The 18,575-nt window shown below is 45.3% G+C and overlaps 1 protein-coding gene across 2 annotated transcripts; it reads left to right on the forward strand.

The window, feature by feature from the left end:
* Window positions 1-330: 330 nt before the first annotated feature.
* Window positions 331-17,570, forward strand: LOC307070703 (protein FAM53B-like). Of its 2 annotated transcripts, XM_079729307.1 has the most exons (5): window positions 331-467; window positions 6,745-6,991; window positions 7,801-7,855; window positions 9,297-10,213; window positions 16,216-17,570. In XM_079729307.1, exons 2-5 carry the CDS (start codon window positions 6,914-6,916, stop codon window positions 16,612-16,614), a joined length of 1,449 nt encoding a protein of 482 aa, XP_079585433.1. In that variant the 5' UTR covers window positions 331-467; window positions 6,745-6,913; the 3' UTR covers window positions 16,615-17,570. The 2 variants fall into 2 exon arrangements, with proteins under 2 accessions (XP_079585433.1, XP_079585434.1); XM_079729308.1 differs by lacking the exon at window positions 7,801-7,855.
* Window positions 17,571-18,575: the final 1,005 nt, after the last annotated feature.

Raw genomic sequence — 18,575 nt, forward strand, 5'->3', positions numbered from 1 at the left:
ATTGTGGTAGCTTTCTATCTACAAGCGTTAATTCGAGGCTTTAAGTGTTAGATCAGATGTATGCGTTTTTAAGTCAGACGACACTGGATCATACCAATTTTAAAGGGTGGGTATTACGTGTTGTTTAAACATACTTTATGTCTTAAGTCAGGGTGTAATGTGTTACTAACGATCATATTTAAAGTACACATTTTTCCGTTTTGCAGAAAGAATTCGGCATGATAACTAAATTTAACTTCTGACGTTATTTGTATTTTCCCTTCCAAATGGACTCGCTGGTGGTGGATCTGGTTACAATCAGGGCTGGAGCAAATGCCCCAGTCACCAGCTCCAACGCTCACTGCTGCACAGTCTGCTGCACACTGACAACGCAAGCTCACTGTCAGCAGACGTGAGAACCCCTTTTTGTGGTCCTTTGTTGCAGAAACTGAAGATGACTTAACTTCGAGAGATTCTCAGCTAGCCAGGTAGTTGGGACAACTTGAAATGCCTTGCTATCTTTATTCTGTGCGAACTTCATGAATTCGCCAAACGGTTTCTCTTGTTGTGCTGTGACTTAGATTTGTTTTTGAATGTAACTTTAGAAATATATATTAAATATCGGCTCGTAGCAGAAGAGCCCTATGTTTGATGACTCTCAGGCAACGTTGGGACTGTTTTAACCAGTTAAGTTTTCCTTTATTATTCTTTAGGCATTTCGGTATGCTGTAATACAAATATTGCCATAGTCGTTTTTTTTTTTTATAATGGCATGTCTGTTTCAGGAACGTCTAGATAGTAACTTAAAGGTGTTTTTAATTCAGTCCGATCGGATAAACGTAACAAGTTAACACATGTGGGTATTTATAATGTATGTTTCAGCGTGCCCCCCTTTACAAAGTTCTACCTCCATAAGCAGCTTGGGGTTATTAAACCTTTTTTTTTTAGGGGGTTAGAAACTACGTCCCAGCCTTTGTGCCAATGCAACCACTTATAAACAAGTCTCACGTTTGTGTGCTGACACTGAAGTTGGAAAATATTGTGGTTGCATCGCATCTCGTATTGAAACAATCGTGCCACAGCCTGTGTGAAACTGTTGTTAGTCAAAACTGAGCCCTATTCCGTCAACATGCGCACATATTTAGTTTCCACATCTCTCATGCTGTCCGTTAAATATTCACGTTGTATTACCTCTAACCGTTGTTAAAACAGTGTTTGCTTTTCTTTTGTTTAATGTCTGCGTAATCACCCCACTTCTTATGTTTCACAATTAACTCACAGACTCATCTGTGCGTCAGTTTACCCAGTTATTGTCACTTTTTTTCGCTTTAGCATTAGTGAATACATTAAACAGAATATTGTGGCATTGATGGCATTGTTATTCTAACAAGTTGCCATTGGTTCAAATATATGCAACATGTTCAGTGGGAGGGTGGTGTAAAGGCCTATAGTTATGGGGTTAAGCAGACTGGGGAACACACTATTCTCCCAATGTACCTTGCTTAGTTTCAAACCTGGAAGCTCCAATTTCTTTAATGACTAGCCAGCCTCTCCTCGTAATTACAAAGAGAATGTTGACATGGGATAGATAGCCTACACAAACATCACCACACACTCTGTGGGCGGCTGGTCTTGTTACAGGGAAACCTGTGGCTTTGTCCTTTTCCTTCATCAGTGTTGTCCAGACTTAAATATATCTTTCTGTTCTTCTTCTTCTGTTTACCAGTAATGCAATGCATGTTTATTGTGATATTTGTGTTTAAGGCATTGCTATAGAATGTACACAGCATAGCTGTGTACATGTACTGCATAGGATTGAACTTGGTTGGTGCTTTGTTTGTGTTTTGTATAACTTTCTACAGAAGAGGAGTAAACTTTTCTCCTGCTCAGAACAGATGATGTGTGTTTGCTCTTGTACAGTCTGTGTACTGCAGCAGATGTGGAACTTGTCACAGTAGTGGAGTTGCACCTATAATGTCTGAATGCAGGCGAGAAAGTTATTTTGGACAAAGCATGGTGATAATTTATAAAAGTGATTAAAGCCTGTTGGTTCTTTTTAAAGGGGGCTCCTGTGTGTGCTCTCGATCCACACATTTGCAAGGCCTTTGTGTTTCAGCAAAGGGTCCTATTAGAGGCCTATTATGTGAGTGGGCAGCTGCATGCCTGTGTGCTCTGCAAGGCAGTGTGCTGTGCCTCTCTCTCTCTCACTCTCTCTCTCTCTCTCTCTCTCTGTCTCTTGCACTCTGTCTACGTTAGTCATCAGTCTACACACAGACACAGCAGTTTTTTCTCTTTCTCCAGCGTGTCATCTCATGTTTTCTTCTTCTCCTCTCACTTCATCTTTTGCTTTTTTCCCTTCTTGGTGCTATCTCTTTATTCCTTGTATAGGTTGTCTTGCTTTTGTTCTCACTGGTGCCCTGGTTTCGAGGTATTATGCAAAGCCACCAGCAAAAAAGGCTTGTTAGCTATGCCTGCCAGTGCCTCCACACTACTCACAATTTCTTTGAACAGTGTCTCCTCTTTGCTTCTCTCTCCATGACCTGCACTCCTAACTACTACAACCACGAACACGAGGAAACACACTACTTTGCCACAGGGTAGCTTCAAAATAAATAAAAACCTTGTGATTAAATTGTTCTAATGTTATCTCAGAGGCGGCCAGTTGTACTTGTTCTTTGGTGTTGCATTGATAAGGCTTCAAAAACATGCATACCATACATCCACACGGTTTTCACACCGTCAACCTTAAGTATGCAAGACGCATGTCTATAGACACTTTATGAAGAAGATATCAGGTAGGAAAAACCACAGGGTATCAGTATCAAAGTTGATCACACTTCTTGGCATTCTTAGTGTAGGCATTTGTCTTTCACCCTATATTAGCGTTAGTAGGTGCTTGACAGTGGCTGGTCTGCATTCAAACAAGGGAATTTTAATTTTTTGGGTCCTCCCGGGCCTGCTCCTTTTTCAAGCCCAGGCTTGCAAATATGGGCTAGTCTAATGATCACTGCAAGATCAACAGGTATACTTATAGCTGAATGTGTCATAGCGTTTTACTCTGGCCATTGTCATTGAAATTGACACTTCCCCATTGTGTCGTTGGGTTGTTATTTTTAATCCGATTTTTCACTTTTCTGCTGGGCATTAATAGTAACTTCAGCCGCTAGTAGGTGAGGGTATTTAGATACAGATTTTCTATAATATAGATTTTAAATAATATTGCTTCATTTTCCTAAAGCCTCTAACATATAAACCCTTTAGCAGGATATATATGAATGTGACATTTGATGCAGCACAGATTCGAGTTTGTTACTCAATAATAGGGAAAGATGGATATGTGTGAGGCATACTTCTCTGTAGCCAAACAGGGGTATGAACTTTAAAGTCTAACAGTCTTCCACCTTTAACTCCTACCCATAATGGTGGAAAAACAAGCGTTATGTAACAGTCATTTTCAGTTGCATGGTCTGGCTGTGGAGTATAACGTCACATATTTAGACACTATAGGTATGCTTTCACGCATGGAAGGGGATTTGGGCTCAACCACATCTGGAGGTCCTTGTAATGGATCCCTGGTGGATAACAAGTCTGGTTAGTGTGCACTGAACAACCCCGGCTGGTTAATCAAGAAACCTCTTCCACAAAGCCAATGAAGGCTGGCTGCTTGTGTTGAACGGGAGTGTACCAGGCGTTTGTTTCCAGGGTTGACCAGCTCTCAAGCCTGCTCTTGCGCTCACAGAACGACATCTTTTGTCCAAGTAATGCATGATTTGTGTGCCAGTATTCAGTTTTCAGATTAAGAAGGGGGTAGAGACCAAAAAACGTGATTTGTGTACGTGTCTAAAATAAAGTAGTAGTTCACAAAAAGGTCATTTTTTGAGGGTTTCTTTTTTATCACATGTTTGGCGATATAGCCAGAGGTCATAAAGCCCACACCCAAAGGGAACAACAAGGATGTTATCATGGCCAATAATTGCTTGATTGTGAGGTAGATGTTCTCTTCGGAAAGATTTGTTGCCAGTTCTATTTCCTGCCCTTTGCATTTAAAGTGTATTCTAAGTGTGTGGTTCCACTTAGCCATGCATATAAATGACCAAACGACATATTTGAACCAATTATCAGGCTTGAAAGTGTCCTGTCGAAATTAACTGCTGTTCAAAGAGCCATCTGTCGAAATATGCCAAGATGGAAAAATATCAAAATTGATGCCCTTCTGAGAATCCAGCTGCATGATGGCTTGTTGTGTTGGGACAAAGTGGTTCCACAAATGGGTGCCAAGGTGATGGCTGAAGGGTCCAATGGTATTCCTTGACCTCGTCAGGACAACTTAAACAACCTTGGCCTCAATGTGAGAGGGGTGGCTGGGTGTTAAAACTTACCTGACTGTATCCAACCAAAGACTCTGGCGTCTGGAATGGCTACTTCTATGACTGTCTTAAATTGATGCTAAGACTCATGTGAAGAGTTAGGAGGTGTATGGTTTGGTTAAATTGTTTTTCCCGAAAAAACTGCAAACAATCTACTGCATGTTTTTGTTTTTTTTAAAATGCAGAATCCAATTGATTTGGCACCGGGGACTTTTTATTGTTTATGAAGTGTTGAGGTTCCGGCGTTGTTGGGCCACTGATCAAAGCCTGACACCAGTCGCACTCCACACAAGTACGCCGTAAGCAGAGCCAATTGGTGTTGGACACCCAACACCCCATCACAGGACTTCAGGGGGGGCCCAAATAGGCTCCCATTCATCTGCCTGCACAAATCTCAGCCTGGGCAGGGAGCCATATTATCAGAGCTGCCCTTTCAGCTGCCCTCCAGTCTGTGGCCATTGTGAGTCGAGTGCTGCTGCTGCTGCCTGCCTGCACCCAGGCTTACACAAATGAGGGAAAAACCTAGTTTAGGAGAATAACCTGACCGTGTTGTCCATAGAACTGGGGCTACTTTATTCCCTTTATCCTTTATTGGTTGCTGGTATCAAGTCTTCCATTAACTTAAGTATTTTCCTATTTAAAATGGAACACGACTACTGCAGGAAGGAAGGTTTAGAAGGAGGATTTCAATAAATAAACGTTAATTAAATGGTGCTGGCAGATTGGAACAATGCAATACAGAACTTCTTGTTTCTATGCCTCCATCCAGTTCCTTTTGGAATGCATTTGGCAAACATTTTGCTTACTCCTGCAATGTTGGTCATCAAGTATTTTTCCCGAGTACTCTGGCCCACATAAGTGCGCCTTGGGAGTTCCCTCCATTAAGATAAATTATCCAATCAGTGCCCGGCCCGTCAAGGTACTGCTTCATTAAGTAAGCATGGGCCCAGGGTTGAATTCACACTCTGTTTGCCCTTTCCCATGACCCCAGTGGCTTGTCCCCATACACGCTGCTCTTACCTGTGAATTCGCACACATAACACTACCTATTACACTAATATCATTGTATTAATACTGGAAAGAAAGAATGCCTCACTCCCTCGCTACATAGTGGAAGTACTTGACGTGTAATTCGACAGTCCCATGGTTTCCAGTGTATATTTACATGAACACACAGTCCAAGCATGCGTAATCAAAACCAACTGCTGTGTTGCCTCGCCCACCTTAGCTGTCGCATCTCATCAGCCAGGCGATCGATGAACCCGGGGGCCGAGAAGACCCGGTGCCTCTACCCCCACCTCGCTCACTCACTTCCACCCAGCGGTACCAAGCCCTGACGTCCAAGGAGGCCCAGTTGTGCACCACTGGTTCCCAGGGATAAATAGCTATAATGGGAGTCATATGTTAGCAGTCTGTCAGAGGCCTGGGCCTCATTGAGCCTCCTCAGAGGCTCCATGCAGTCTTTAGCCTGCAGAGGAAAGACGGAAAGGGAAAGGAAACAAAGGGAACGTGATGGGTCACACGTTGAAAGTATTGAGTATAGAACACCTAAATGGCCCTGATAACACGGGTCTCCATTTTTTTGGAGGGGGCCCTGATTCCTTTTTTTTTTTTCTTCAGTCCATTTATAAGCAATCTGGTATACTGCCCACAGAAAAAACAAAAGCAATGACCTAACAGTTACATAAGCTGAACCACCATCACTGCAAACCACTTCCCAGTAACATGACACGGTGGCAGGCATCACTGGCAGCTACAATATGGTCGGCATATGGTGAATTTAGGCACAGAACAAAGAGTGATACCCATTCAGTGTCTGCTCTGCAATTAGTTTGATATCAGCGTAATGAATGACCATTGCTTCCAACTCAGCAGGGCTCTTCCAGGGCAGACATTAAAGCAAACTGTATTGGCTTGTCAATGGTGTCAGATGTTTTAAACCTATCTTGTGCACTCCTGTGTATTGGGGCAGCTGTTCTGTAATGAGAGAGGCCTTGTTAACTCAAGTTTCATTTACATCTGCAAATGCACCTCACCCAATGTGGCTTTTAATGTCTAATGTAAACAGTTCACTGTTTCACTTAGGCTACTAGTTACAGATGAAATTCACTTTGTGACTACAGACCACTTGACTGGTTTTAATGACATAATAAAATGTAATGGATTATTAAATGCTCTTATGGAATGTAAAGCATGGGCCTAGCCTAATATCAACGAGTTTTGAATAATAAGTCAAATGACGATACACTACAATTCATAATACCTTGTGAATGTCATCCAATCACATTTGTCTGACATTGTGTACTGTGCTATTGACCCCGTTGAAATACATTCTGTAATGAAGTGAAGGATGATGACGATGAACTAAATGCCTTTCTCACCTTGTATTTTAAAACAGAATTGGCTGCAGTGTGAGGGTCTGCTCTGCACCATCTGAGGGCTGATCTGCAGATGGGATGTCCTCCAACGCCCGCCCTATTGGCTGTCTGTTCCTTACCCATCCCTAAGATGGTCGCCCTTGGGCTTTTCTTCTGTTGGACCAATCTGGAGCATAGCTGCGCGTTACCATGGTGATCATTCTTTCAAAAACTTTGGAAAAGAAGGCTGTCAATGATGTAAGGTGCACGCAAAGCGCAAGACTACTGGTAAGCACGGTTTTTAATAATTTCACTTTATTGTACGCTATATTGTAATCACTCGGGATCCATGCAGGCTGTAGGTTCATGATAAAAGTACGATATGCAACACATTTTCTCTTGTTTAAAATGTGCCCTAAAACTTGTAAAGACACTGACTTTAAGGTTACAGGGAATCTAGGTAAATGGCTCCTAACTGCAGCATTAATCTGATGTTAGGTCTTTATTAGTGGGCCTTGCTTTAAGAGGGGCTTTGTGGTCGGGACGGGGTAAGGAGAGTTGAGGAACAGAGTGTTCTTTTAAAAAATGTAGATTGGAGATCTACAATGAAATCGCAAATCTACGTCTTGCAAATGCAATGCAAATAATAAAATGCAGTGCAAATGAGCTGCATATATATCACAGAACCCACATAATACAGGAACTGTGTCCTGTTATTTCCCTATTGCTGATGGTATAAACATGTTCTCAATACTTGGTCTTGGGCAAAATAGCCTTGGGAAATACTTATGAGTCATTGGGTTTATTGAAAGGGAGGCCGATAAAACGTCCCATTTAACACCACTCAGTATTCGATGTTTGCCTTGTGGGGCTAGATTTGCATACATCCTCCAAAGTGTAGGGGTTATTTCAAACGGGATCTTGTTTTTTTCATCAATCATCTCCATAAGATTCTACATGTCACTCTTGTTTGGGTATTAGTACATTGGTGGGCTGTAGTCACCGCGACCCGACGGCAGTGAGCCACTGAGGGCTGAGCGTTTTGTGTTCTACATCTCAAAGTCTGTTTGTCTCTCAACCCGTTGGCTCATCAACAGCGGAAGCTCCACGCCATGAGCAGAGGGACCACCCTCTTCTCCCGTGGAACTGTGGGTGAGTGTCTCTCCCCCGTTCTGCGTAAGGGCAGAGAGTCCCTGATTGGTGACCTGACATCTCATTAGTTAGGACGAACCCACGGCATCAACCCACAACTCCATTCCTCAAATTTTGCGTTTGGTAATTTTCTTTTATAAACCAGCCTACCATCATCGCACACATCCAACCTACCTCTTTTTAAATACTTTTTCTATAACATTTACGGATATCCAGGCAGTCTTTCTCACAGTGTTTCACGATTGCCAGTTCCCCTCTCACTTCTCCATTTATTAATCTTTTTATGCCTGTCAGCAATCATTTACAGGGCACATCTGCTTCTACACTAAGTTACACACACAACTCTGGTGGGAATACACTGTAATTTAATACATTGCTGTCTTCCCCCATGGCTCGCAGTAAGTATGTGTTATGTTAACAGAAATGCTTCAGTAAATACAAAGCCGTTGCTCTCGCATGGCGTTCTCCATTTACATAGAGGGGAGAGGTTCAGAATGAATGCATCAGGCAAAGCCATCATCTTATTCTTCTCACCGAGTCGCAACACACACACACACACACACACACACACACACACACACACCTTTTTATTTTCTTTAAACGCATCCTTTGGTTGGGGCTTGTTTTCCAAGATTCCTTTGACCACATTATACCCCAAGCGTTATTTATCATTCTGAAAACAATGACCTCGGTCCACCAGGCAGAGGGAGTGGGGGGCCCAAACAAGAGACAAAACATCCCCAGGGAAAGGCTTGGAACGCCACATGAGCCTTATTTGCCAACTGCATCAATGGATTCCTGTGTCAACCTTTTTGGCTAGATTATCAGGTAGCACTTTGAGAGCGTACTCTAGGTGGGCTGATGCCTGCGGCTATGTGATAGATTCCTTTGTTCCTTGCAGTTGGCATACTGGTCTTTCCGTTGTCTTGGGGCCTGAGGCAGGGTTGTGTCACGCAGTGGTTGGAGTAGCTTGTCCTGATAATAACCAACTCGGCTGTAGAGGTGACGGACCAATTCTGTTTTCTTTTGCGTGTATCGTATGAAAGCGAGCATGAGCGTGCTTGACTCTGTAAACATACCAGAAAATATATTATCGAATATCAACGTACAATATAAAAGAGTATTCAAATCACTAAGATTATTCATTCAAACTTTGAATGAATCATTGATTGCTTGATTTCAACCTTATGTGTTTTAAATAGTTTTCAAAATGACCTGGACACAAAACTCTCTTATTAATCGGTGTGTCTTTTGGCCAGTGCTTATAGTGGCTTAGTTTGTATACCTGTTGGAAGGTTGAACTTATAATGGAGTGCTAATATAGGGCCCACAGGGATAGATTAATATTACTGGTATATGACAGTAAATTCCATTAAATGGGTTGTTTGTGTTTGTGTGTGTGTCTGTGTGTGGGGGTGTTTGTGGCGCTTTGCCTTTCCAGAGGCCGATCGGTGGATTGACATGGGCAGAGACTGCAGCATTCAGCAGGGTCCCCCCTGCCAGTCTGGCTCTAGTCTGGAGTGCCTGTGGGCCGCGTTTCCTGACCAGTGCCAGCAGAATAGCGGGGACAGATTCGGCGAGGTGGGCAGCAGTCCTGCCATCACCAGCCTGATCCGAGACCTCAGCCTGGTGGAGGGCCGGCTCGCCAGCCCCCCTTCCCACGAAACTTCCCCCTCTGTCCCCAACCCCGCCGTCGTAGCGCCACCCATAAAACGCCAGTGTCGCTCTCTGTCCCTGTCAGACGACTTTGTCAGCTGCCGCTCCTCGTGGCGGCCCCAGGGGTCCCGCGTGTGGACCACAGTGGAGAAGCGTCGGTGTCACAGCGGGGGCAGCGTCCGGGCCGGGGGGCCGCTGGCTGTGCCTTTGTCGGGCGGCCATTTCCCCGCCATCCAGCGGAGCTTCAGCTTCAGCCTGCCCTCGCGCTCCTGCATCCTGTCGGAGGGCGCGGCGCTGGAGCTGCCCTGCTTCACCCAGGGCCTGGCCTTCCAACCGCTGTTCACCGCCTTGCCGCTCTCCCTCAAGACCCCCCCGCCCTCGCTCTACGGCCGGGAGCAGGACCACTCCCCCGGGCTGCTCTCGCTCTCCCATGAGCACCTCAGCCTGTCAGAAGCCCAGACGGAGGAAGAGGAGGAGGAGGAGGAGGAGGAGGAGGAGGAGGAGGAGGAGGAGGAGTTGGAGGAGACCTCGGATGCGAGCTCCCAGGACTCCACACCAGAGCTGAGGAGGCGCGTCAGGGGACCCCCCAGGAGCAGGTCCCAGCCCTGTGGGCTCAGCGATAAGAAGATAGGCATGAAGCGCAGGAGGCCCGAGGACACCCAGGAACCACGGCCCTCCCTGGACCTGGCCAAGATGACTCAGGTTAGCATGGAAATGTTGAACACATGTTTAGCATCCCCGCACACAAAAACACACGTAAACAACGATAACTACCTCGGATTATGGCCGGACTCTTGTGACTGAACCAAGTTCACCGACTAAGAGTATCATGTTCTTGGGGTTGATTAAATGGGAATCATCCCCCGGCTTAGTCCTAATTCCCCTTTAATGCCCTGGAGTCTCCTCTAATGAATTGGGTTATTAGCAAGGCCAAGCGCAATTACCAAGACAAAAACCTCTCTGTTCTTGGATGTAAGGGGAGTTCAGGAACCCTGCAAATATGACATTTGGGGCCACTCTCTATCTGCGAGTGTGTGTATGAGTCTGATTGGGTATCGGATTAAATCAAGCTGAATAAATATTTCTGGGTCGCTGGTCCAAGACTTTGGACTGTGTGTGTGTGCATGTGTGTATGAGGCTTGTATGTCATCTCTCCTACAGGCTTGTTGAGGGGGGCGTATATAGAAATAGCATTCCTCGTATCCGGTCACATCGGTGAGCAGCGCGCTCCAGCAATCTCGACTCCACGTTTTATCATTTACCTCACTCTGTTGAGTAAACAGAACCCATACAAAGGCTGATCCCCACTTACCGCTGGCTTCCTCCTCACCTTTTCTTCCCTCTCTCCTTCCATCATCTATCACTCTATTCCCCGGTGCCCCCTCCTTCTCCGCCTTGGATGGGATGATGTGCAGGAATGTGACTCACTATGACACATTATCTGGAGGTGATGCAACATATCTTGTGTATAATATTCACCTCCCAAAACCCACAACGACAAATTCCCCCAGACAAGATTACAGTGCAAAAAACCCCAAATTGTTATTTGAGTAGTGCATCTTCTACTATATTACGAGTAACACCACTCGGCCTCGTTTTGAGATTTGGGGGTTATGAAATACAACTGGAAGGTTGATACGCTCTATTGATTCATCATGCTGCCCATCTTTATCTCATGCTGGGACAGGGCAACCAGAGGTGATGAATTGTGGGGATATCTGGCTGCGCAGGCCTATTATTCATAGCAACAAAAAAAAAAAACGTCCCTATGTGAATGTTTGGATTGTTTGTTCCATCGTGAGGTCAGGGGAAGCAGAGGGACAACCATGAGATTATAAATGACTCCCGGGAGAGCTGAAAATAGAAGAGTAGCAGCATTTACTAGTCTGAGGTCTGCCAGGTCTGCGGCATATCTAACCCACACAGGGGGGCCATTTGATGATTGAATAAAAAAAAAGTACTTTTGCATTGTCACATAGTGCTGTTGTTCAAACTTTGCAGACCACTCTACTACAATTTTTACATTGAACAATTGATGTGTAACAGATGTTAATGTGTGCTGTGTAAATGTCAGAGAGAGTCGTCCCTCAAGAGATAGTTGCTGTTCACGTTAGCCCTTTTCCTATAAAGTACCATTGATGTCTTTTTTTAGATCCCTCTCTTTCCCAAACCATCATGTTTCCAGTCGAGCGCCCTCAGAATGCAGCCCAGAGGCTCGTATCAACAATGCTTTGCTACTGGAGCCAGCGAGCTGGTTTCCTCTGTCAATGCCAGCGACCGAGAGGGGAAGATAAAGAAAGCAAACTACGCACAGACCCACAATAGACGCATACACATTAGCCCATGCAAGTAAACATGCACACACACACACACACACACACAGTGCAGCTCCAGCACAAGTCCAACAAGATGCACAGAATGCCTTGCTAGTCGAAGGAGGGTTTTACCTTACCTTCATATTCAGGAATGCCACGATGCAACAGTATACCACCGGAGTCGTCTTTTGGCCTTTTGCTGAATGTAGAGGTGTGGCATGGGAAGTGGAATTACTTAGAACGCATTAATTTGTATGCAATTCAAGTTTAAAGCCATACCGCGTGGGGCCTCCAGAACTGGTTCTGTCTGTCAAACGCTTTCCATATTCACTCTCCATGCCTGTCACCCTGATTCTTTTGTTCTTCAATTTCAATTGACACACTGATGCAGATATCCTGTTATGCCAGCAATGTAATGAGAACAAGGCTTCACAGGGACATAAGGGTTTCTGGGTACACCAGAAAAACATCTAGACCCACCACTAGGAGTACTTTAACTTATTTTTTTACTGTAACTCACACATGGCTTTTATTTGCATGAGCAGAAAAGTAAATTGCTCGTGTGCTCGTTAGCTGTCCCATAGGTCCATGGGCTCTGAGGTAGGGGGCTTGTCTCTGACACCAGAGCCAAGGGAAAGCTGGTAGCTGGCTCACTGTCCAGAGAAGGAAGTCGGGATATGGAAATGTGGCGCTGGCTGGTTACAACCTGAGTCTGTGTGCTAGTACAGACAGAGCACAAGAATTACAGTCAAGGTTTAGAACACATGAGGTTTTATGGCCTCTCATGGGAATTCTTTCCCCTCTGCAATTAGTGGTTTCATTTTCCGACTCTCACAGATAACTCGATTGTGTCGTTTTTGGGAAATCTTTGTCAAGAAGGGCCAAGTTATTTGAGTTACAATCCGCTATCTCGCTATCTTGAGTGTTGAGTAAAATGGCTCTCATGATTTTAATCACATGATGATGGTACCTTGAGATGTGAAATGAAATATTTGGGTTTTTCCATTTGCACTCATCTACTGGTTTCAAACAAACTTCACACTTAGCTTTTACCCTTATAAGCCATTTAACTAGAACAAATATTTTAAGAATTGTGCATTGAAAGTGAGATTCAAATATTTTTTCAAAATCAAGAGAACATCCCTTCTTCTAGAATTGCTAATATAACGGCAGAAACAACTTTGCCTATAGACCTGTTCCATTCATTTAGTGTGCTTGATTAACATCCATTTGGTATCAGTTTATGGTTACTTGTCAGGTTTAGATGATGTCCTTGCTTATCAAGACAGTCCCTGCTTCTCAAGACATTTGGTCTTGAGTATTCATAATAAAGATATATATTTAGACATCGCGTGGAGTTAGAATGACATATGAGAGGAAATAACCTCTTGTATCTCAACCATCTTAAATCTACAGAACACAAAAGGCGGATGGTGTGGCGATCTGAATCAGACGGAAGGCCTCCTAGCATAAGGCTAGGCATTTTGAATGCTGGGCAATAATACAGCCAGTGTGGAGAGGGAGGGAGTAAACCCTAATCCCCATTGACTCCACCTTCTGTATGTTTTTATATAGGCTCTCTATTTGTTTATTCCTTGGGAGTGGAGGACTCTGCTAGGCTGCCGTCCACCAGGTTTGTATTCAGCTGGGCTCATTATTATGAGTAAGGGGATTGTGGACTCCTTGTGTGTTTTTGAGGATGTGTTCGGCACACGATTTGCCTTCCCAAGATTAAAGGAATAATCCCTTGAATCCACGTGTCGTCATGACTATCGGGGAAATACATCTGTCAGGTCATTATCTGTATTAGATTGCAAATGACCAGATGTATAGAAGTTGCGAACAACAGCAGGAAGGGTGTCAGGGTCCCATTTACAGTGTATAGTCTGTGTGTGTTGGCGTGCTGCTGGTGTACATGCAAGTCTGAGTCATAAAGTCATGGCAGGATGTGGAAGAGAGAGAGAGGGAGGGGGCCTTTTATGAAACTAACAAACAACAAACGTGTCTCTACTCTAATTCATATCTGCTTACACACCCCTCCTCACCGTGCTCGCATATGGACGGGCCCTCCTCCCCCTCCTCCCATATAACCTCCCTCATTCCTTGAATGGCAGACATGGTGATCATTCTTGATGGGAGATCTTCTCGGCACACTTGTGGAAACACCTGGTTCTCCTTTGTTTGTTTTTGTTTTGTTCCTATGTCGAGACGCCATTTCTCGTCATGTTGCAAACGCAGCCACCCTGGCACTGCTTCTGCTTTTGCTGCAGACTTGTGGTGGTTTGTTTGGGGCCGAGTTGCCCATTTGACCCCCTTTTTCCAGGCCTGACCTCAACAACATGCACGTGTATTGGTGTGTAAGGTTAGTTCGGTAGACGGGGTATCAAGGCTGGCAGCAGAATATATGAACCACTCCAGACCAGCCACATGCAGGCACAACTAATAATTATGTTTGGTGTTTGTGTGTGTGGGGGGGGGGGGTGGTGGTTATACCAAGGCAAGGAGAAGACAGGAAGAGCTGAGTTAACAGCATACAACTGAAACATCTCCCCGCCTCCACCCCATCCATCCCTCAAACCCTGGTCTCCAGTAGATCTTTTAATGGGAAGCATATTGGGGAATAAAGGCCTCTCCCTTCTCTCACTCTTTTTCTCTCTCCATTGTCTCCCTTGTGCCTCCTGATGTTACTTACATTCACAGCTCAAGTGTCACGTCTTAAAAAAAAAACACTAATAATTTGGTGTTTTGAAATGACCTAAGATGCTCTATTAAATACACTTGAAGACCCATTCATCCTAAAATAAGCCAGTGGTCATTGATAAAAAAAGTGATAGATTTGCCATTTTTTTCTGTTGGTACAAGGATGAAAGGAAGGACTTTTCCTGATGAAGATGGTTAAGTGTTCAGTGTGTCTTTTACTCCTCTATCCTCCTTCCTCTCTTCTGCTCTTCCAGTCTGTTGTGATCAGTGCTCTTGGAAGGGGCGCTCCATAGGCAGCTGGAGATGTGAGAAAGGACTTTAGAAATCCTCTTTTCCACTCCAGTGGTGTATCTACAGGAAAGCCCTTGGCTCGCCACTCTCATGGTAAATACAAGTCGCTGCACCCGACGCACGCATCCCACCAGTGCCCTAACCCAACGTTCTGGCGTTGCGGCTTAATCTGCCCCATGCAAGCGAGGAAACCTGTATCCTAGACACGGAGAAGCACCGCCCTGTCTTTGTCTTTTCTGACACTTTACCTCACATAAAAAAAGGTCGGGGATTTGATCCCAATAAAAATACTTTTATTTTGAAAGGGTGAGCGTCGGGGCATGGAATGCGCTGCACGGCAGCCTGCTCTGGGGAACATTAGACGTGTCCGTCATGGCGGCTGTGCCTCAATAGAAGGAGGACCTCATCTCTATTCACCTCCAGGGCTCCAACATCTGCTGCTGCCAAGGCACCAAAGAATCATCATTAACCCGTTCACGACACGGCAAAATGGGTTCCGTCTGCGTGTGTGAGGGCTGGAGGGGCGCTGGGGGGTGGAATGGGGTATGTATGCAAAACAGGACTAAACTGTTGAGGTGAATACTTTTTTGGGTGGGTCTGTGTGGAAGGTCAAGTGTGAATGTGACAAACGCATAAAACTGCCTCTCATTCCTCTATTTTGGGCCTTTTAGTTATTATTGAACAAGCTCAATCCTATTGGTAATATGGTGGGCCTCACTCTCTCTCCGTCTCTACCATGAAACATGTTTCAGTTCTAACAGGCCATTGGACTGATATCGTGTCTAACCCTAAAGCTCATAGGCATGCATGCACCGACATCATGTTTCAGTTCCTGGAGTGTAGTGGCTCGTGTTTTTGCTTTGTGTGTGCCGTGCCTATACACAAGCACAAGCACAGGCACACAGCCATGACATCTTGGCCAGTTTTGTATGACAACTCCAGACTCAAAATACAGTCTTTGAGAAACACTAGCTCTTGAGGAGGTCGGAAAAACATTTGTTCTCTTTGCATTAAGTGGAGCAGTGTGCAAAGCGATCAATTCACCTTAGGGAAGGAAATTGGATACACGTGGTTTCGCAAATAATCCCAGTGTTATTTTTCACTGCGCTTTGTTCTGACACAGACGGCACAATCATAGAATCCATGTCGGTGTGCGTGTGTGTGCTGACATAACCCTGCATGATTGTGCCGATAATTGTGCACATTTGTGGTTGCGTGCCTCCAAGCTGTCCAGGGAAGGGTTCCTCCAGAGAGCCCCGTGACTTCCCAAGCTAACATGTTCCTCTAACACGTCCGCAGACGCCTCTCCATGCAGGATTATTCAGGGATGGATTCTCCTACCAGAGAACCGTGCCTTCCTTTTCTAAACTCTTTATAACTCTGTTTCCACCTCTACAGAATCTCCAGACTTTCCAAACCTTGAGCTCCTTCGGACCAACAACCCCATCCACCACCTCCACCCCCGGCACCACCACCACGCAGAGCTACCAGTGGAGCCCCTGCAAGCCGTCGTACGGGACCCCCGGGCGGGAGCGCTCCGGCTTCACCTCCATGTCTGGACCGGCACCGCCGGAGGACCGGCAGGGAGGGACCGCGCTCCAAGAGGACGACTGGTCCTGGGAGGGGGAGGAGGACAGCGGCGTCTCGGCTTGCAGCGTTGGCTCCCGGTCCCGGTCGCCCATGGACATGGAGGAGGACACTGACCACGCCCTCTGGAAGGGCGCCTTCCAGGGTACAAGGGGCCGTGTGGTCCACCTGGGCGGAGAGCTGGACCTGGACCAGATCGAAAGGAACTGACCGACAGAGTGCCACAATACGGGTGGTGGGGGCGGGGGGGGGGAGACTTGGTGGATTGGACTGCAGAGTGAACGCGCAAGTGAAAGTTCTTAAGGATAGTTGGTACGTGTCGCGGGGCGAGGAAGTGAAACGAGGAACGGAAGGTAGAACGAGAAGGTTGCATTGAGCGAAGTTGGTTTGATGGGAATGATGCGGTATGGAATAAGGTTTTGGTTCAAGTATGTTGAAAGAAGGATTAGAAAGTGTTAAAGCGTTAATGACCAGGCAGATTTCACTAATCCCCCCTCCCCTACACACAGCCTGAAACCGGTTTCGTCAGTGGCCTGAAGCAGCCAACAGGGCCCGACTAGGACGAGGTGGTCTTACGTAAAGTCCTGAGCCTTATTCTGTCAATCTGAAGGGCTGTTCTTGATGATCTTTCCAAGGGTTGTAGCACTGTAGCATTAGCAACATAAGCAGTAGTGGTAGCAGGGCTCTCTGAGATACAGCCCCTGTGTTATTTGTATGTTCCAGACGGGGGGAAAGTGAGCAGGCTGGAGAGCGGGTCAATCAGACCAGCCTAACTTGTTATTTTTTGTAGTTCCCCTTTCTCTTTTTTTTACTCAATCTTTTTTTAAATATATATATAAATACATATACACACAGGAGAGAGGGCGGTTTTCTGAATGTAAATAGGCTTCAAGAGTATAGAAAATGACAGACGGCATCTCACGTTGGATGCCGTCTCCCGGTTCACCTCAGAGAATCCAGCATGAATGCCACACCTTTCTGACAAATGTCTAGTTTCTTAATATGCAAAATGTATATTTGAATAATACACTGAATTTCTAGGTTTCATCTCTAATATCAATGTTTATTTTTCTAAGTGATTTCTTTTATAAATTACTTGTGAAGGAGACGGAATACAAGACCTTTCTTTGAACAGATTGGAAATGAAATAAATTGCAAAACTGGAATCCCTTCTCTGTCTGAGGTTTTTCTGCCATCTTAACCGAGAGCTCAACTACCAACGCATCCCACTGCAGCAGTACAACTATCAGATATGAACCTCAATGAAACCATCAGATATGAAACCTCAAAAGCAAATTGCAGATCCAAAATGTTCAATATCCTCAATAATCACAGATATATCTTTTCAATGAGTTAAAAACTGCACATTTTTCATCCATTAAAATATATCTAAATATAAAGGTGTTTGCCCTGCGGGTCATTGACCACTCTAAACATCAAAACCCTGTGTTGATGCTATAACATCGATGCTATAGTTACCATCAGCAAAGAGAATGTCAGGAAGTCTAGACATGGACTCTCCCTGGCGAGCGGCCTAGTAGTGAGCGAGAGGGAAATGATGTCACGACAACATGTACCCTCCCCTGCAGATGAAAGTCAGACGAGTCACACGTCACCTTGTGCTGTTGGGTTCCTCCGAAGGATATCCTGCCCACCATGTCCCCTATATACTCCCATGTTGTTGTCCAGTTCTAGCTCTCATGATGCAAAACACTGAAAGCTTCATAGACAACGCTTATATTAATAGCTGCTTGTCCCACGGCCAGGCTGATGTCTGAGGGTGAGGGGACACGGGGGATCGGGGGGGGGGGGGGGGGGGGGGGGGGGAACTCAACATGGTGACGAAAGCAGCTGGCTGCCAAAATGTGTTTACTTCCCAAGCAGGATGTTCCAGGCAACTGCAGCCCTCCCTCCAATCTTGGCCTTAAAGCGCTGTGAACTCACATCAAAAAGCCTGAGGTGCAAGTTAACATGCACACACCCACACACCCACACCCACACAGAGGCCTCGATGTTACGTGCTGACCATGCAATGCAGGAATCATCTGGAATCTGAAGTCAAACATTCAGATTTTGCAATCAAGGTTTTTCTTCCACAGTTCCAGAGAACCAAGGAAGGCAAAGGTGGGCCTGTCAATGCATTATATCTATCATGTACTCGCTGTCCTTAT

This window comes from Pollachius pollachius, assembly GCF_949987615.1.
Source record: "Pollachius pollachius genome assembly, chromosome: 2".
Lineage (NCBI taxonomy): Eukaryota > Metazoa > Chordata > Actinopteri > Gadiformes > Gadidae > Pollachius > Pollachius pollachius.